At 37.6% G+C, this 19,318-nt stretch overlaps 1 protein-coding gene across 1 annotated transcript in view; it reads right to left on the reverse strand.

Moving 5' to 3' along the window:
• LOC150090671 (rac GTPase-activating protein 1-like) overlaps positions 1-19,318 on the reverse strand; it is a 131,848-nt gene that overhangs the window by 19,288 nt on the left and 93,242 nt on the right. The window contains exons 12-14 of the mRNA XM_090389937.1: positions 14,574-14,679; positions 2,514-2,646; positions 380-479 (exon numbers count right to left, since the gene is read on the reverse strand). Of these exons, the coding sequence (XP_090246063.1) occupies positions 380-479; positions 2,514-2,646; positions 14,574-14,679 (339 nt within the window). The remainder of the gene's footprint in view (positions 1-379; positions 480-2,513; positions 2,647-14,573; positions 14,680-19,318) is intronic.

Below are 19,318 nucleotides of genomic sequence, written 5' to 3' on the forward strand. Positions count from 1 at the left end.
AGTGCATTCATTCCAGTATTAGCTTTTAGAGACCAGTAGCTGAGTGGTAAGGAGTGGGAGTGCAGAAGTACATGCTCTTTGAGTAGACTGGGATTCAAGCCCCTGACTGCTAAAATACAGTTGATCTGCCAACCCACACTGGCAGATTATGGTCCATTTTCCCTCAACAAGAATCGATGAGGTGGCTTCCATCCTGCAGTAGATTGATAATGGCTGCAGTTTACCTTTTACCTTTTATATCTAGATGTGTAAATCAGATTTTATAACAGTTAAATGATAGATCACTGTTTTTGGCATAAGAGGGCTTATTCAAGGATTTAAGCTATTTCAAAGAACAAATAAAAACATTAGCTAACATAATGAATTAATTATGACTTACGAGGTTTTGAATCTGGTGTCTTTGGAAAGACATTGTCTTGATCAACATCGAGAAATCTGTTCCAGTAATCACTTGGAATACTTAGCAGGACTTCTACAACCTGTTAAAAACAGCATGGATAATATTTAAAAAAAATAATAATTTTAAAATATTTCTCATTATGGCAAATTAATTGTAATAAAAATAATTTCCATATGTTCTTTAGAATGATCTGATATTCTAATAGCCACAGGATAAAATCCCTCTTATTATACTAGGCTTATGGGTTACCATAGTATTGTACAACTACAAATGAACAGTACTTTTATATTGAGATGTATTATCGTCACTTACTGTAAGGTGCCAACAACAAACACCCTGCTTATTGTTCTCCATGTTGCAGCCATCTCAGGGGATGGACAGGCAACAAATACATACAAACTTGGAAAAACAATTGACAGACCAATGTTTAAGTTCTATCACTGTGGAATTTCCAAGTCAACTGTAGGGAATTTCTTTAAGATTGGTTGGTTGTTTTAGGATTTTATGGTGCATTAGCGCCTAAGGCTGTAATGTGCCAAATCAAAAAGGTGTAAAATGTAAAAGTATAATATTATAATTGTTTATATATTATTGTGAAAGAGTGTACAATATAAAAAGTTTATAAAGCATAAAACGATAAAACAGTCTAGATAAAGTTATTTAGATTAATAAGTTTTAAAAACTTAAACATAGCTGACACGTTGTCATTGTCCAATAAAATATGCCTGAGTGTATAAGTCTCAGAAATTCTTTAAGAAAGTGAAGACACAGGTCAAATACAGAAATAGACAGGCAAGCTGATAATGATATCCGAGGAAAAACCTTTTCTCTGGACTAAGTAGAGATAGCCTCCACTAAGCTGCATCAACATTGAGGTGTATAAAGCCTTGAATGGTTTGAGCATGCTCAATGCTGATGGGATTCTTCCTCTTGCTCTGAATAATCACCTGAGAGGGCATAAATTCAAATTGAGGAAGGACAGATATAGGATAGACGTGAGGAAATTTGCCTTTAGCCAGCGGGTGGTTGGTTGGTGGAACAGACTTCCATCCCTTGTCGTGGAAGTTGATAGCCTAAATAAGTTTAAGGCTTAGCTGGACAGGTATTTCGAACGAACAGACGGGTGAAGTGGAAGTGGTTATTTTTTATTTTTATTATTTTTTTTTTTTTTTGGCTGATGCTGCATAAGCTTGCTTTCTTGCATCAAATGCCTCTACTAATGCTAATGTTAACATCATTTAAAATGTCCTGGAACTGTCATTAGTTAAGAGTCTAGATCAAATGGATTGCTGTTGTTACTACAGAGTTCATTATGTAATTCATCATTATTACTTTAGCTCAAAGACTTTTCTTGGTTATAATGTAGAGGCACCTTACTAATTCTGATGAATGACTTGCACATCATTCCATCTCTTCCATAACTTATGATTAATCAGCTTTCTTCCTTATCATAGCCAGAATTCTGCCTTAAATATATTGTGAATTGTAGTATTGTTTAGATTAGTGTTTTTTCACTAATCTAAATTACTAAGTTACTAGTATTGTTTAGTAAATTATAAAGTTACTAAACAATACTACAATTCACAATATATTTGAGGCAGAATTCTGGCTATGATAAGGAAGAAAGCTGATTAATCATAAATTATGGAAGAGATGGAATGATGTGCAAGTCATTCATCAGAATTAGGGGGGAAATTCCAATCCCATTAAATGTCTAAATCCATGTCTAATTCCCTTCAATAGTTGTCAGTGCATTCAATGAAGTAGACAGTGAAGATCTTGGCAACAGATTCATGCATGTACATCAGTTTAAATGTTCTGCCTACAACAGTATTTACTGTTGCAAGCTGAATACAAATCATATTATGTAGAGACTATTTAAAGATGCAAATTCTATGGCCTGCTATATGTTTTTTGGCTGATAAATACATCTCACAGGCCATACATGACTGTGGGGGCTTAGATTACACAAGCCTGATTGTTAAAGGTAAAAATTAATTATCTAACAATTATCATCATTCACTTTTCATGATATTAAATTCATATTATTCTTTAATTTAAAAATTTATGGCCATTAGTAAATTCAGAACAAAAGGATTTTACTGTAACTCACCATTGCTTGTTTTGTAGTTTCTGCAACCATTTCAATTGTTGGTGGACCACGTGAAGAGAAACCCACTATTGTAGGACCAAATACTTTGGCCAAATTGCTAACAGGCATCTTGCATTCTGGAACTTCAGCAATTCTAATAATGTAAATAAATAAAATAAACACAATATGTATTAACATTTAATTCACAAGTGCTATACAATACATTTATTTTACAGTGCAGAAAATTCTGCAGTAAAATCTTTTTTGGCATTCATTTAGTCAGTCATGTTAAGCCTATACATTGTTAAAAAGGAATACCACAAAGGGCAATAAAAATGAAAAATTAAATCTTAATTATAGAGCTTAACATGCAAGGTTCTTCTACCCCCCACCCCACCCCATTTTTTAAACAGGCTTCAAAAACATCTGGATAGGTACAATAATATAAAAAAGTTCTCAAATAAGAACATATTAGTTTCAGCCAAAAACACAAAATGGAATAAAAGAAAATACTTGATAACTAAAAATTGAAAAGAGGAGAGAAAAATTCTAATCTCGAGGAAATACAGAATGATAAAATATAAATCTTAAATGTGAAATACAAATCTAAAGTAAAGGAAACTTTAAAAAAATAAATAGGTATAAATATTAAAAATCTTACAACCATATTTTTTTGGAAAGCTTTAAGTTATCATACTCATAAAAACTCACACAGCACTTCTGTTTATAAAAAACACCAAGACATTGGTATACCAATGACAGTACACTAACAGAAAAAGCAGGGAGTTAACCTCCCACTGGCTGGCCTAATTCCCAATAATACATTCTACAGATTAACCCACACCCACCAAAAAAAAAAAAAAAAAAAAAAAAAACTCCGCCACAGCCCTATACATGCCACAGTCCACCAACAGAATAGCCTGCTCTATTACTACAGCCAATGGCACTAGCCTCTGCAGGCTGACATATATCACTGCAAAACCTCCACATCAACTAGGCAACCACTACACGTGAGCTGCTCAAGTTATGACTGTAGACTTTTGCTACACTTTGTATTGATCATGTATTAGCTAACCTTTTGTTAAATACTGTTTATTATTCAATCCCACTGAGTGTCTACAGAGATGGACTACTACATGTAGTAACTAGTATATTCATCAATGAGCCAAAACATTATAACCAGGAGTCGTTATGCAAATCGAAGCAACTGCAGGTGAACTACAGTGTGTGCGTGGGTCGGGACATGGTATAAAAAACACCTGATACTGAGCTCCATTAATCAGTGCTATTCTTGTTCTTCAGATAGGAAAGGCAAGGCAGCAGACTTAAGCTAGTGCCATTGGCCACTCGGAGCAGCCATGCTAACCACAGTTCACTGGCAACAGCACTTACAATGGGCACACGAGCATCAAAACTGGATCTTGAGTGACTGGAAGAAGGTCTGGTCTGATGAATCACATTTCCTGTTGCATCATGTGGATGGCCAGGAACATGTGCATTGTTTACCTGGGGAAGTAATGGTTCCTGGATGCACCGTGGGACGAAAACAAGCTGGAGGCGGTGGTGTCATGCTTTGGGCAATGTACTGCTGGGATACCCTGGGTCTAGTCATCCATTTGCCGGTTGCTCTGATGTCTACCACCTACATAAACATCATTGCTGATCAGGTACACCCTTTCATGGCAATTGTCTTTCCCTCTGGCGGTGCCATCTTTCAGCAGGATAATGCACCATGCCACACTGCACGGATTGTTCGAGACTGGTTCGCAAACACGAAGACTTCCAGGTATTGCCCTGGCCTCCAAATTCCCCAGACATCAATCCCATCGAGCATCTGTGGTTTGTGTTGGAACAGCAACTCTGATCTGCAGCATCTCAACAACAGACCTTACAAGAGTTAAAGGATCTGCTGGTTATGTGTTGGTACCAGATACCATAGACACATTTAGAAATCTTGTGGTGTCCATTCCTCGCCAGGTACGAGCTGTTTTGGCTCCTCAGTGTGTGTGTGTATATATATATATATATATATACACTCAAAGCAGTGCTCAAAAAATTGCATCACCTCATTTTTTTTAGGTTGTTTGTCCTTAATAGTGGCAGCTAATCTTTTAGAAATAGCTGAAAGAACATAAGTAATAACAATACACTTATGAAACTATTAATTGCAAAAAAAACATTTATGCCTTATAGGTAGATATACAATGAAATAAGTAGTTTTCTCCAAAACAACAGCATGTTGCTATGGTTCATATAATAACAAATTCTATGAAAGCAGTGATTTTTTTCATTACTTTGCTCATACTAGGACAAATGCCGGCAACACCTTTTTTGAGTGAATAACCATTTTTGATCTAATTTTTTTTAAAAAAGAAAGAATCCGAAGAGCTGCACCTCAGCTCGAGGGGGGGGGGGAGTTTAAGAAATGGAACAGAGTGGGAAGGTGTTTTATTAAAAACATATATATTACATAATTTGTAATATCTATATTTTGTATATATATATATATTATAAAAATATAAATTTTGAAAAATTAATACTGAAAAAACAACAAACATTCAATTAGGTATGATTTTAATGTGATTTTGCTGCTGAATTTCTTGAGCTAGTTTCTCAACATCAGGCGAGTATGCTGTAATTTTCATCTTTAAACATGCTGAGTGACTCACATTGTTCAGGCGGTTTCTTGATTTATTTTTTAATATAGTTCATGTTCGAAAATATTTGCTCGCAGAAATTCGTCGAACCAAAAACTGAGAGAAGTCCAAATGCAAATATTTTAAAATTTATATACGTGGCCGGTAAACTACTCCACGCATCAAACACAATTTGGTCTTGCATTTTCAACTCATCTATCACCGTCCATTTGTGTAGAATTGCAAGGGCAGCCTTTTGCCTCTCCAAATCCTCAATTTCAGTTTTGAGGCATTTTAGTCTTGCACCCCACGTGTCCTTGATTTGTTAGTCCTCTCTCTAACTCCATTTCAAATTGTGATTCATGTGGACTAAAAGTTAAAGAGCCGCAGGTTGCCATAACAGGCAGCTATATAACCAAAAAATACAACAAAATGCACACTAATCTTGCTTTGATGACTGCTGCATATCATTGTGGCATTGACTGGATAAGGTTCTGAACATATTCCTAGGAAATATTACGGTATCAAACGTAGATTAATGTCTCCTGCAGCTTGTTCTAACGATTTTCAATTGGACTAAGGTCTGGACCCAGTCCGTGTTACTGTGTGAACTGATCTAGCCTTCAACCATTTTTGCACCTGTAGACAGTAAAAATAGAAAAATAAATTACATTTATTTAAGCAAGAGTGCAACATTTCATAAATTTAAAAATTTTATGAAGCAGTACTTGCAGTTTTGGCTCTATGACATGCTGCAGAGTTGTCCTGAAAAATGCAATTGGCAACATGCCCACAGTGATCTCTAATTGTGGGAAGTAGTTTAATCTCAAGAATGTCCTTGTACATCTCAGCATTCACTGTACCCTTCACAAATTCAAGATACCCAACCCCTCTATGTGAAATTTTCAGATGCAAAATGTTTCACTGTGGAGACAATATGGTCAGGATGAAATTCTCTTCATCTAACAGTCTGCTGGCTGTCTAAACCATGCAAGTTGAATTTTGATTCATCAGAGAAAATAAATTTGCACTGATCCTCAGATCAACTAGCATACTCTTTTGTCCACTTTAGATGCTGGGCTTTCATTTTTCAGTCAAAAGCAACTTTTTTCTTGGGCAATGTGCTACTAAGGCGGCTACATACTGTAGCAGTACTTGCCTTTACTCCTGTATCCTCCTCCCATGCTTTTTTTGAGATCTGTCAATGAGGATCTTCTGTTTTCGGCACGCAGACAGACCAAAAATCTATCCTACACAGCAGAAGACACTCATGGATGTCCACTTCCTTTCTTTCTGTTTAGACCACCAGTTTCTGATAATTTTCATAATAAACATGCCACTATTGACTGATTACAGTAAATCCTTTTAGCTATTTCGTATGTAGAATGTCCCTCTGCTTCAAAGCAGCAGCAGCATCAGCACTTTTCCTATGTAGTGTTAATTGTGAAAACTTAGCCACTGCAATTGCACAGAATACTGGGTTCGTGGCATATGCACTGTATTTATACTGCCATTAGGGTGATGCAACAATGTATGGCACGTGACATCATTAAGAGAGCTTGCTAGAGATGGACGATGCAATAGGGTAATGGTATTACAAAACATATATGATATATTGCCAATTTCACAGAAATTTGGTGAATTTTGCAAGTGATGCAGTTTTTTTGAGCACCACTGCATTTTCTCAATTACTTCTATTTATCTCTACCTTTGCATATAATTTTCAGGCTATCAAATGCCTTAAATGTAACTACATGCGAAGTGTCAACCCCTTATACAGCTTATCTAAAAATGTTTTTTATGACATTTGAAAAACCATCAATTATAAATATCGGATGTCAGGAACAGCATCCACAGTACACCAAAGTGTATTGTGACGTGACATATAAAACAACTGACAGTGGATCATGCAAGCTGCATTGTTATTCCTGCTAAAATGTTTTATTGTGGAATTTTTTATTGTCAGCAGTATATGAAAATTGTGAATCTGATGTTAAAGATTGTAAAAAGGTTTTGCCTGATGAAACAGAGGTTAGCAGCAAAAAGGAATTCCAATATGTTGTGGTAAGTTCCAATTCTGAGAGAGAGAAATCAGCCATCCCAAAGAAGTAGCAGCTCGAAACAAACCAAATAAAATGTTGAGGGATAAATTCATTCCTAAAATACATGTTTGATGACAGTAATTCAGGAATTAGGAAAGCAGTATTTCCTGGTAACTAAAGTGACTTCAAATAAGTTGATTTTTCCCCACATAAAATGTTTACAGAAGTTTTAAAATTAGTAACTGACACAAACATTTATGCCATCAGCATAATTGAAAATACCGTATTTCCCCATGTATAAGATGCACCCTTTTTCAAAAAATTTGGGATCTAAAAATTGGGTGCATTTTATACAGTGGTTGTAGACTTTTTTACTTGCATTTCCCGCTTGTTGTCTTTGCGCTCATTGTTTCGCACTTGTTACCGGTATATTAGGTTAAGTTTTGCCATGTTCTGCCCAGAAATGGCTCAGAAAAGATTTTCATACAGTGCTGAATTCAAGTTAAAAGTGATTCAGTTTGCAAAAGTGAATGGAAATCATGCTGCTGAATGTAAATTTGGTCCTTCTCCAACTGAGAAAAAAATCCGAGACTGGCTACGGAAAGAAGAAACCCTACTGAAAACACCACGGCAGAAGAAGGCCATGAGAGGCAAGTCAGCAAAATGGCCTGATTTAGAGAGGGAATTGAAGATATGAATTGAAGAGCAAAGGGCAATTGGAATTCTTGTGTCCACAAAGATGGTTCAGCATGAGGCAAGAAGAATTGCTGATAAAAAAGAAGTTACTGATTTCAAAGGAGAACACAATTGGTGCTTCAGGTTCACGAAACGGAATGGACTAAGCATGCGCACACTCACCAGACTTGCCCAAAAGATGCCTAAAAGCTATGAACAGAAGGTCCTTGAATTTCATTGTTTTGTCATTCAATGTCGGAAGACACATCAGTTTGAGTTGAGACAGATTGCAAATATGGACGGAGTCCCCTTTCAATTTGATGTCCCAAGTAACAGAACTGTCGATAAGAAGGGGGTGAAAACTATAACTGTGAAGACAAGTGGACATGAAAAGAGGCCATTACACAGTTGTTCTAGCTTGTTGTGCCGACAGAACCAAGCTGCCTCCTATGCTGATTTTCAAACACAAAACAATGCCAAAAGAAGACATTCCTCGAGGAGTGATTGTCCACATTCATGACAAGGGTTGGACGGATCAGGATGGGATGAAGATCTGGTTTGAGAAAGTTTGGAGCAGACCAGGTGGGCTCTTACGCAAACCTGCCCTATTGGTGCTTGATCAGTTCAGGGCACACATAACAAAAAACACAAAGAAGATTGCTGCAGAGCAAAAAACAAAACTTGCCGTCATACCCGGAGGCTTGACATCCCAGCTTATACCACTTGATGTCACATTAACAAACCCTTCAAAGCTGCCACGAGAGACGAATGGTTTGTTTGTTATTTGGTTTTTAGGAGCAATAGCAACTAAGGCCATATTGCTCCGGGATATGCGATGGTTATTCCTTGACTTTTCCGCATCCTCCGTATTTGGTGGTGACGGGAGAGACGAATGGAACCAATGCATAAAGTCTTCTGGGGACAATTTGACACCAGCAGGAAGAGTGAAGAAACCAACTATAGGAGAAGTTTGTACCTGGGTGAAAAGATCCTGGGATAATATCAAGATTGAGATCATTGTCAAGTCATTTAAGAAATGTGGCATTTCAAATGCCATAGATGGAACTGAGGACGAGGCAATATATGAAGACAGTGATTCGTCATCAGACACAGATGAGGACAAGCTAATGGACGGGAGTTTTAACAGTGATGAGGAGTTGTATGAATTTTATGATGAATAAAACTTGAGTTCAATAACTTTATGTAATACATTTTTTTTTTAAATTTAGAGCCCCAAAATTAAGGTGCATCTTATACATGGGAAAATAGGGTAGGTAAAAGTGCAAAATTTTGATCTTGTTTAAACAGTGGAAAGAAACATTCATTTAAGAAACTTATTTTTTTATTGCTATACTTATGCTTAATAAGAAACTGTTGCTGAATGAATACTTTTAAATAATCAGCTTTTGAAATCTCAGCTTTCTTTGAGATTATGGCAAAGGACAGATTCTTATCTTTATTCAGAATGCTAAATTTTAGTCGTGAGGAACATGAAAATGGTGATTATATTAGTATTAGCTGAGGCATATGATGCAAGAAAGCAAGCTTATAGAGCATCAGCCAAAAAAAAAAAAAAAAAAAACCACCTTCCCATTTCACCCATCCGGTCACTCCAAATGTTTGTCTAGTTCAGTCTTAAATTTATTTAAGCTATCAACTTCCACAACAACAGATGGAAGTCTGTTCCAGCAATCAACTACCCACTGGCTAAAGGCAAACTTCCACACATCTATTCTACAACTTTCTTTCCTCAATTTGAATCTATGCCCCCTTAGGATCTTAATATCAGCAAGCGGAAGTCAGCATTGAGCCTGCTCAAACCATTCAAGGCCTTGTCAATCAAACACCTCAATCAGATCACCTCGCAGGTGCCTAGTCTCCAGATGCTGCAACTGATAGAATTTAAGCCTTTCCTGGTAAGAGAATCCCTTTGTTCCTCTCACCAATCTTGTTACCATTCTCTGTACCCATTCTAGCAACTCTACATCCTTCCTGAAATAAGGCCTCTAGACCTGTATGCAGTACAGTACTCAAGATGTGGCCTGACCATTGCCTTATACAAAGGTATAATCGCCTCCTTGTCTCTGCTAGCAAAATTCCTATATATCATTGACAAAATTCCATGACCTGCTCTGGCAGCCCATCTGCACTGCTCAGAGAACTTCATATCCTCATGCTGAATAAGCTTGCTTTCTTGCATCATATGCCTCTACTAATGCTAATGCTATCCGACTGCACAATAACCCCCAGGTCTTTTTCATTCTCCACCTCCTTGAGTGTAGTAGAACACAGTTGGTATGTTTCTCTTCGGTTATTGCTACCCATATGTAGTACTTTGCATTTGTCAATGTTAAACTTCAATTTCCACTTCTCGGCCCATTTGCCCAACTTATCTAGATCCAGTTGGAGTAGCATACTGTCTTTACTGTCGTTAAGAACACTGCCAACCTTTGTATCATCTGCAAACTTGGACATTAATCCTGATATACCTTCATCAATATCACTGATGAATACACAAAACAACGGGCCCAGCAACGAACCCTGGGGAGCTCCACTAATAACATTAGTCCATGTAGAGCAGTATCCATCGATTACCACTCTCTACCGTCTCCCACTCAACCATCCCTTTGTCCATTGCAGTAACTTGTCCTTAATGCCATACCACTCCAATTTGTACAGCAGTCTTCCACGTGCAACAGTATCAAAAGCATTCCAGAAATCCAAGTACATGATATCAAAATTACTTTTTGCATCCAGTTCCTTTGTGACCACATTGTAGTATCCAATCAAATTGGTCACAAAAGACTTCCCCTTAACAAAACCATGCTGTGCCTAAACTATTACTACAGTCTTGTCTAGGTAATCCAGCATCACCTCTTTAACTAGTGACTCCATTATTTTCCCCGGAAGAGAAGTTAAAACTAACAGGTCTATAATTATTTGCATCAACCATTGAAACCCCTTTGGAAATTGCACATCTCCAGTCCATGGGGACCTCCCCTGAATCTAACAATGCTCTCATAATTATGGCCAAGGGTTTACTTACTTCCCTCGCTGCCTCCTTCAATATAACTGGATAGATTCATCTGCCCCAGGTGACTTTTTTATGTTTAACTTCAACAATTTCTCCTCTGCTTTGCTCTCCATTATTACAAAATCATTTAGTTCCCTGTTAAGTTTAGTGAACTTCTGTCCTCCCCCTTCTTAGAGAATTCCTCATGTATGAATGTAGATGCAAAATACTCATTCAGTTTGTCAGCTATCTGAGCAGGATCATCAACAGTCGGACCACCAACATCAAATGGACCAATCGGATTCATCCGCTTCCTTCTAGAGTTTAAATAAGTAAAGAAGTCTTTGTTGTTTTTCTTTGCATCCTTTGCAAAGGATTTCTCATAATCAGCCTTTGCTTGCCTAACCTGCTTTGTGACATGATTACAGACCAGCTTATATCTGCCGTAGGCATCTATGTCACCTGCTAATTTATATGCATCCCATGCATTTTTCTTCTCTGCCACAAGCCTCATTAGTTCATCTGACATCCATTTAGGCATGAACCTTGAACAGTATTTCTTAGTTGGTATGAAAAGCCTAGTAGCTTCCATGATTAATTCCCTGAAGGCCTCCCATTTAGAATTCACTATTTTTAACATCATCAGTTGATCCCACTGTATAGAATTCAAAAACTGCCTGAGACCACTGTACATAGTCACCTTTACGAAAACAAAAACTCTTCCCTTTACCCTTGATGGTAGTTACATCTTTAAGTAAATCCCACATCAGTAGACTGTGATCACTGTCACCTAATGGTTCCTTTATCTGCAAATTCCTAATGCATGCGCCATCACTGCTGATAATCAGATCAAGAGTATTAACCCCTCTGGTTGCCTCTCGAACATGCTGCTGAAAACAATCCTCCAATAAATCAAAAAGAGTCTTACTAACGTGCGGGTGACCAACCCACAAGTTCCAATCAATATCTGGAAAGTTAAAATCCCCCATTTCAAGACATTCTGATTTACTGGCCAACTCTATTTCTCTGCACAATTGTTTTTTTTACTCATCAGAGCCATTAGGCCTATAACACACCCCTACTTTCATTTTCCCTTTCTCAGTGTTTATGTCACACCAAACAGACTGAACATTGCACTGTCCACCCATGTCAACTGGATGTACTTTGTTAGATTTTATGTGTTTCTTAACTAACAGCATAACCCCTCCTCCTTTCCTACCCTATCTATCCTTTCTGTACATATTGTACTCCCCAAATTCCAATTCAGCACTGCTTATATCTGTGTGACACCATGTCTGTATATCCCAACAATATCTGCCTTCGATGCCTTGATCAGCACTTCAAATTCATCAAATTTATTTACTATACTTCTAGCATTGGTGTACATGCAAGTATACATGCACCTGTTCTTACTTTTAATTACCCTAACATGGCGCATGTATTTATTTGTTTCACGATGACCCCCAGCAGCTCCTGAAGTCCCCAGCAACTTGCTCTCTAGGCTGCTATTTGTTACAATAGAAGCAGTGCAAGAATCGCTTTCACCTCTGACTGCAGCTACTGTCAATCTTTTAGTCTGTGAATTCTCCCCCCCCCAAGCTAGCACTTTTCAGACCCACCTAACACTGCCTCAATAGCATCAGCAAATATTCTTGCTCCCTTTCTATTTAAGTGTATCTCATCCCTGTAGAAGCAGTCTCTCCTGTTAGCAAGCACAGGCCACGCTGAAAAAAATTCTACCCCATGAGCCTTGCATAATCTCTCCAGGGCCGAAATGATTGACTAGGCTCTCATCATATACTCCCTCCTATCGTGTCTGGGCAGAATTGCAGACATTTTCAAATTCAACCCTAGCTAGACTTTTTTCCAACATTGACCTGTACTTGTTAAGTAAATCTGCAGATCTTTTACTCTTAAGGTCATTAGTGCTAACGTGTACAACAATATCTCCTTTTGTGCCCTTAAAAGATGATATCTGCTCTACAACGTCATCAACTTTTGCTCCTGGCAGACATACCCTGGTCCTGTTCCACCTATCCTTTTTGCATAATATATTCCCCAAATCTGAGATCTGACAAGCTGAGATCTGTTCTGAATATTCTAAGAAAAAATTTCAGGATAATTTTTCCATTTGAAAACTGGTGCATCGATGAGATGCCTAATTCTCTTCATGGTATGACTGCATAAAACAGTTCACACTGGATCGACAACTGAAGTATCAGTAAATGAAAATTTAGGTGGAAGGGAGCTGATGCTTCAAGTAAATGCATTCACTTCAGCCATACCTAGGTAAAGGTCATAGTCTGTATACACACAACTGGTATAGGAAGGCCACTGCTTTCCAAGGAACTGTATGAAAAGAAAACCAATTCTCATGGTGCTGCTCATCCTAAAAATAGAGAGAATGCTAGCTACCTTTCAATTTGAGGGAAAAATTACTGAAAGATGAAACACTATCATTTTGCACAGGTATTATGGTGGCAATGTGCTGCACAGACAGAAGGGAAGTTAGAATGCTGCTGACAGCACTCCAGGTAAACAAGGTGGTTGATACTGGCAAAGTCAACAAAAAAAAAAAAAAAAATCAAGCCAGAATATGTAAATTGCATATAACAAAAACATGGGTTTACTGGACATATCTGATAAAGTGCTGAGTTCAGTACAGTGTGTACACAAAACTATAAAGTGGGTGTATGCTTAGTGAATGTTCATGCTTTTAACCAAGAGCACACTACAGAAAAATTCCCTTTGCAAAATTTTAGTTATCTGTAATACAAATTTTAGATCACCTTTCTTTTTGAAATGAAAGATGTGGTGGGAAAAAAAAAAAAATCAAGCGAAACCCTCTAAGACTAACTGAAAGTCATATACTTTCTACTGTGTCTAATACCCCATGAAAGAAAAACAGTGAGGTACGGCCATGTATGTTCATAATACCAAAAGAGAGAAAAAGAAGAGAATCGAGATGTTTGTTCTATTCTAAATGTGATGTGGGATTGTGCACTGACCCTAATTTTAGGTTGTAATGCACAATCATATTTGTACACTGTACAAAACTTTTGACTGTAATATATAAGAAAAATGCTACTGTTTCTTAAAGAACTTTTAAAACTGCTATGTTTAGAAAAAAAAAAAAACCACTTTAGAATTACAAGTTTTGCATAGAATTGCAAGTTAAAACACCCTGGTCCCATCCCAAGAACTTCAGCCCAATCTAAAATATCTAAGACTGTTTGATGTCTATGAGACAAATACTACCATTGTCTTTAACTTCCCGAGAGGCTATTACTCTGTAAATGCCATCTCTCAACTAGTCATGTGAAAATTATAGTTGTTGTTTGGTTTTTAACAACTAAGGCCATATTGCTCCGGGTATATGGAGCAGTCATTTCCGCCAAATACGCATCCTCCGTATTTGGTGGTCACGGGCTCGAACCCCAGTCTAATCAAGAAATGCGTGATACGCACTGCTGCTGCTGCTGCCCACCTGGCTACGGCGGCACCAAGAATTATGGTAAACCATTTAAACAAAAAAGTGTCTCATTAACTGTTTTCCTAGTCACAGTTTTGATCTTATATTCTCAAATTTATTAGGGAAACAGTTTCATCTATCAGTCAAGGTAAACAATTTTTTTTTTTTTTTATTGATATTTATTAAAACTGTCTTAGCTATCATCTCACTCACTGGGATAGGAAATAGAAATAAACTACTTACCTCTGCAGATGAAGGATTAGATAAGCCAAAGTGTCTCTATTAGGTTGAGGCAGTTGACTAATGGCTTGAAAGATAGCACTCAGTTGATCTTGATGTTCCTTCATTTCTATATATATAGAGAGATTATCACGATCATGATATGCTCTCAAAATTAAAGACACAAAATTCACAATTATCAAAACTTTATGCCAATTAGTATGAAAGAGTGTTAGCATTAGCATTAGTAGAGGCATTTGATGCAAGAAAGCAAGCTTATGCAGCATCAGCCAAAAAAAAAAAAAAAAAAAACCCACTTCCACTTCACCCCTCTGTTCGTTCCAAATACCTGTCCAGCTGAGCCTTAAACTTATTTAGGCTATCAACCTCCACCACAAGGGATGGAAGGCAAAGGGAAATTGTGGGAGCGAAGTTAAAAAATATGTAATTAATGATATTGAAATTTCGCAAGATTATTTAATGAAAAAACTTTCGAGCCTACAGACCAGTAAGGCTCCTGGAGTTGATGGAATATACCCTATAATCTTAAGAGGCGGCAAGCGAGTGCATTGAACCATTGAGGCTAATTATGCGAGCATCATTAGACTCTGGGGAGATTCCCTTGGATTGGAAAAGTGCAAATGTATCTCCCATACATAAGGGTGGCTCTAAAAGTGAAGTTGGAAATTATCGACCTGTCAGTCTGACTTCAGTAGTAGGGAAAATCATGGAGGCAATGATCAAGGGTGGAATTCAGGATCATTTGGATCGAATTGAAATTCTCAAGGATACTCAGCATGGTTTCGTAAAGGGAAAATCATGTTTAACAAATCTGGTTCGCTATTTCGAAAGGGTCACTCACGAGCTGGATTTAGGGAATAATTTCGACATTGTTTATTTAGATTTCAGCAAAGCTTTTGACTCAGTCCCACATGAGCAGTTGCTTTATAAGCTGGAACAGGTTGGAATCACTGGGAAAATCCTTAGATGGATAGAAGGATGGCTTCAGGGCAGGAGGCAGAGGGTTGTGATAAATGGCTATTCCTCAGATTGGGTTGATGTAAGAAGTGGGGTTCCCCAAGGATCAGTATTAGGACCACTGTTGTTTTTAATTTTCATAAACGACATTGATGAAGGGATAGAGGGCGTGATGTCTAAATTTGCAGATGATGTTAAAATTGGTAGAGTAGTTAATGATCACTGTCAAGCTGAGCTTCTTCAGAGAGACCTAGATAGACTTCAGGAATGGTCAGAAAAATGGCAGCTGTGCTTTAATCCAACAAAGTGTAAGGTATTACACCTGGGAAACAGTAATCCCAAAATAACTTATTCACTTGGTGGAGTTCAACTAAAGCCAGTACTGGAGGAAAGGGACTTGGGTGTTACGATACGGTCAGACATGAAATTCTCTGAGCATTGTAAACAGGTTGCAAGGAAGGCCCATGGTGTCCTATCAATGATCTATCGAACTTTTGCAAGTAGAGATAGGGACGTGATAATCCCATTATATAAGGCTTATGTTAGACCACACTTGGAATACTGTGTTCAAGTATGGAGACCGCACCTGAAGAAAGACATCGAGCTTCTTGAAAGGGTGCAAAGAAGGGTAACTCGCCTGGTGAGATCGGCAAAAGGGCGTCCTTATGAAGAAAGACTTCGAATATGTGGGTTGCAGAGTTTGGAAACTAGACACCTTAGAGGAGATTTGATTGAGGTGTTTAAGGCTCTGAGAGGCATCAGTAAAATGAATGAGGACAAAATTTTCAAGATTACAAATGATGCTAGAACTAGGGGACATAAATTCAAGTTACGGGGGGAAATGTTTAGATTGGATTGCAGGAAGTTCTATTTTAGCCAGCGAGTTATAAATTACTGGAATAAGTTGCCTTCATGGGTGGTAGAGGCCGACAGTTTGGGGAAATTCAAAGGTCATCTGGATAGTACTTTCGGGTAAGGGAAGCACATAGGATGATAGGTTTAATTTCCTTTTTATTTATTTTTTATTTTATTAATTATTATTATTTATTTATTTATTTTTTATTTTTTTTTTTTTTATCATTGTTTTGTTCGGATTTATATTTTTTTTTATTATTATTTTTTTTATTTTTATTTTTTTTTTTTTGGCTGGTGCAGCATAAGCCATAGGCTTTCTTGCACCATGCGGCCGTTACTAATACTAATACTAATACTAAGTCTGTTCCACCAACCAACCATCCGCTGGCTAAAGGCAAATTTCCTCACGTCTATCCTACATCTGTCTTTCCTCAATTTGAATTTATGCCCTCTCAGGTGATTTTTCTGAGCTAGAGAGGAAGAATCCCATCAGCATTGAGCATGCTTAAACCATTCAAGGCTTTATACACCTCTATCAGATCACCTCGCTGGTGCCTAGTCTCCAGACACTGTAATTTGCAAAACTTAAGCCTTTCTTCGTAAGAGCACCCCTTTGTTCCATTCACTAATCTTGTTGCCCTTCTCTGTACTCGTTCCAGCAGGTCTACATCCTGCTTGAAATGAGGCCTCCAGACCTGTATACAGTACTCTAGGTGTGGCCTGACCATTGCCTTATACAATGGAATAATCACCTCCTTATCCCTGCTGGAAAAATTCCTGTATATCATTGACAATACTCCATGAGCTACTCTTGCAGCCCGTCTGCACTGCTCAGAGAACTTCATATCTGCCTGCACAACCACCCCCAAGTCCCTTTCATTCTCTACCACTGTTAGTGTAGTACCACAGAGTTGATACGGTGCTCTGGGGTTGCTGTTTCCCATGTGTAGTACTTTACATTTGTCAATGTTAAACTTCATTTTCCACCTCTCAGCCCATTTGCTCAACCTTTCCAGATCCTGTTGCAGCAGCATAGTGTCAGTAGTGTCCTTGACAACCCTGCCAACCTTTGTATCATCTGCAAACTTGGACATTAAGCTTGATGTTCTTTATTATTGCTTGATGTTCTTGGTGTTCTTTATTATTGCTGGCTTTCTCACTGCCAATCAGTTGTGGTGAAGGGAGGAGAGAGAGATGTAGCATAATTCAGGAACAGCATTGACTGAAAAGGTCTGAGTAGAGATGCTTTAAGTCATTTTAGAACTTACAAGAAATGTATTGCTATGTATATGGTTGAGAGACTAAATAGATTAATTTCTGGTACCTGTCTTTACGTGCATTTCCTACATTTTTTTAAGCATACCTAATTTTTCAATTTTCTTTTTTCATTTTCATTTATTTTTTTCATCATTTTTATTTTTTCATCTTTTTCATGAGGTCATGTAAATGGCCCAGTTTTCTATTACACTTATGGTAAATTTATTAAAGAAATGAAAATACCATTACAAAATTTGTTAAAAACACGTATTTAATATACTACTTTGCAACTGTACTTTGGGATCAAGACAAATATGCTCCACGTGAAGCTTTCACCATTTTTATGGAAAAACTAAAGCAATCAAGTACAAAAATGATTACCTTTTGGAATTTTGGACATCATTGCTAGTTTTGCTCCCATAATGTGAAATACTATAAACAGCAAAAATAAAAATAAAATTCTGTATCCAGACCTTTAACTTCCTATATATGACTTGTTACTCATGGAGTCAATGTACCTATTCCTAACTCTACTAATGAATTTTGACACAGTTTCATCTGCTTCTGAATCTGATGTCAAAAAGGGCCATGACAAGGATTTTCAACCCGAAAAGTATATAGTGACTCTCACGATTTTATATAAAACAAATAATGACTTGTTGAGGGTTTCTTCCAAAGTATTCATCAGCCATTTGTTTGAAGTCTAGAATTTGGGCTAAGAACTTATTTTCTCCTGGACACCATTAAAACCCTTCCATTGTAAAGGGAAGGGTTTTTGCTTTCGTAAAGGTGACTACAGTGGTCTGAGACAATACTTAAATTCTATACGGTGGGACCAACTGATGATGTTACCAACAGCAAATTCAAAATGGGAAGCATTCAAAGAATTAATCTTGGAAGCTACTAGCCCTTTCATACTACATAAGAAATATTGTTCAAGGTTTAGGCCGAAATGGATGTCAGATGAACTAATTAGACATGTGACAGGGAAGAAAAATGCATGGGATACATATAAATTAACAGGTGACATGAAAGCCTATGATAGATATAAGTTGGTCTATAACCAAGTCACAAAGGAGGTTAGGCAGGCAAAGGGAGATTATGAGAAATCTTTGGCAAAGGATGCAAAGAAAAACTGCAAAGAGTTCTTTACTTTTGCAAACTCTAGAAGGAAGGGGATGTTATTCAGGGAGGGGAATGCCAGAGGTGTATTAAACTCTGGCAGTAAGCTAGATAATCTTGTAATAACCGAGAGTAAAGTGGAGGAGAAATTGTTGAAGATAAATGTAAGAAAGGCACCTGGGGTGGATGGAATCTATCCAGTTATATTAAAGGAGGCAGCAAAGAAAGTAAGCAAACCCTCAGCCATAATTATGAGAGCTTCCTTGAACTCAGGGGAGGTACCCATGACTGGAGATGTACAAATGTGACCCCAATCCATAAAGGAGGATCAAAGGAAGATGCAGGTAATTACAGACCTGTTAGTTTGACTTCTGTTCCAGGGAAATTAATGGAGGCATTGGTTAAAGAAGCATTGCAGGATCATCTAAACAAGACTTCAGTTATAGCTTGGATAGAGCACGGGTTTGTTAACGGGGAAGTCTTGCCTGACCAATTTGATTGGATACTATGATGTGGTCACAAAGGAGCTGCATGCAGGGAATAACTTTGATATCATA

Source organism: Mastigoproctus giganteus, chromosome 1, assembly GCF_048544385.1.
Source record: "Mastigoproctus giganteus isolate SK-2022 chromosome 1, ASM4854438v1, whole genome shotgun sequence".
Taxonomy (NCBI): domain Eukaryota; kingdom Metazoa; phylum Arthropoda; class Arachnida; order Uropygi; family Thelyphonidae; genus Mastigoproctus; species Mastigoproctus giganteus.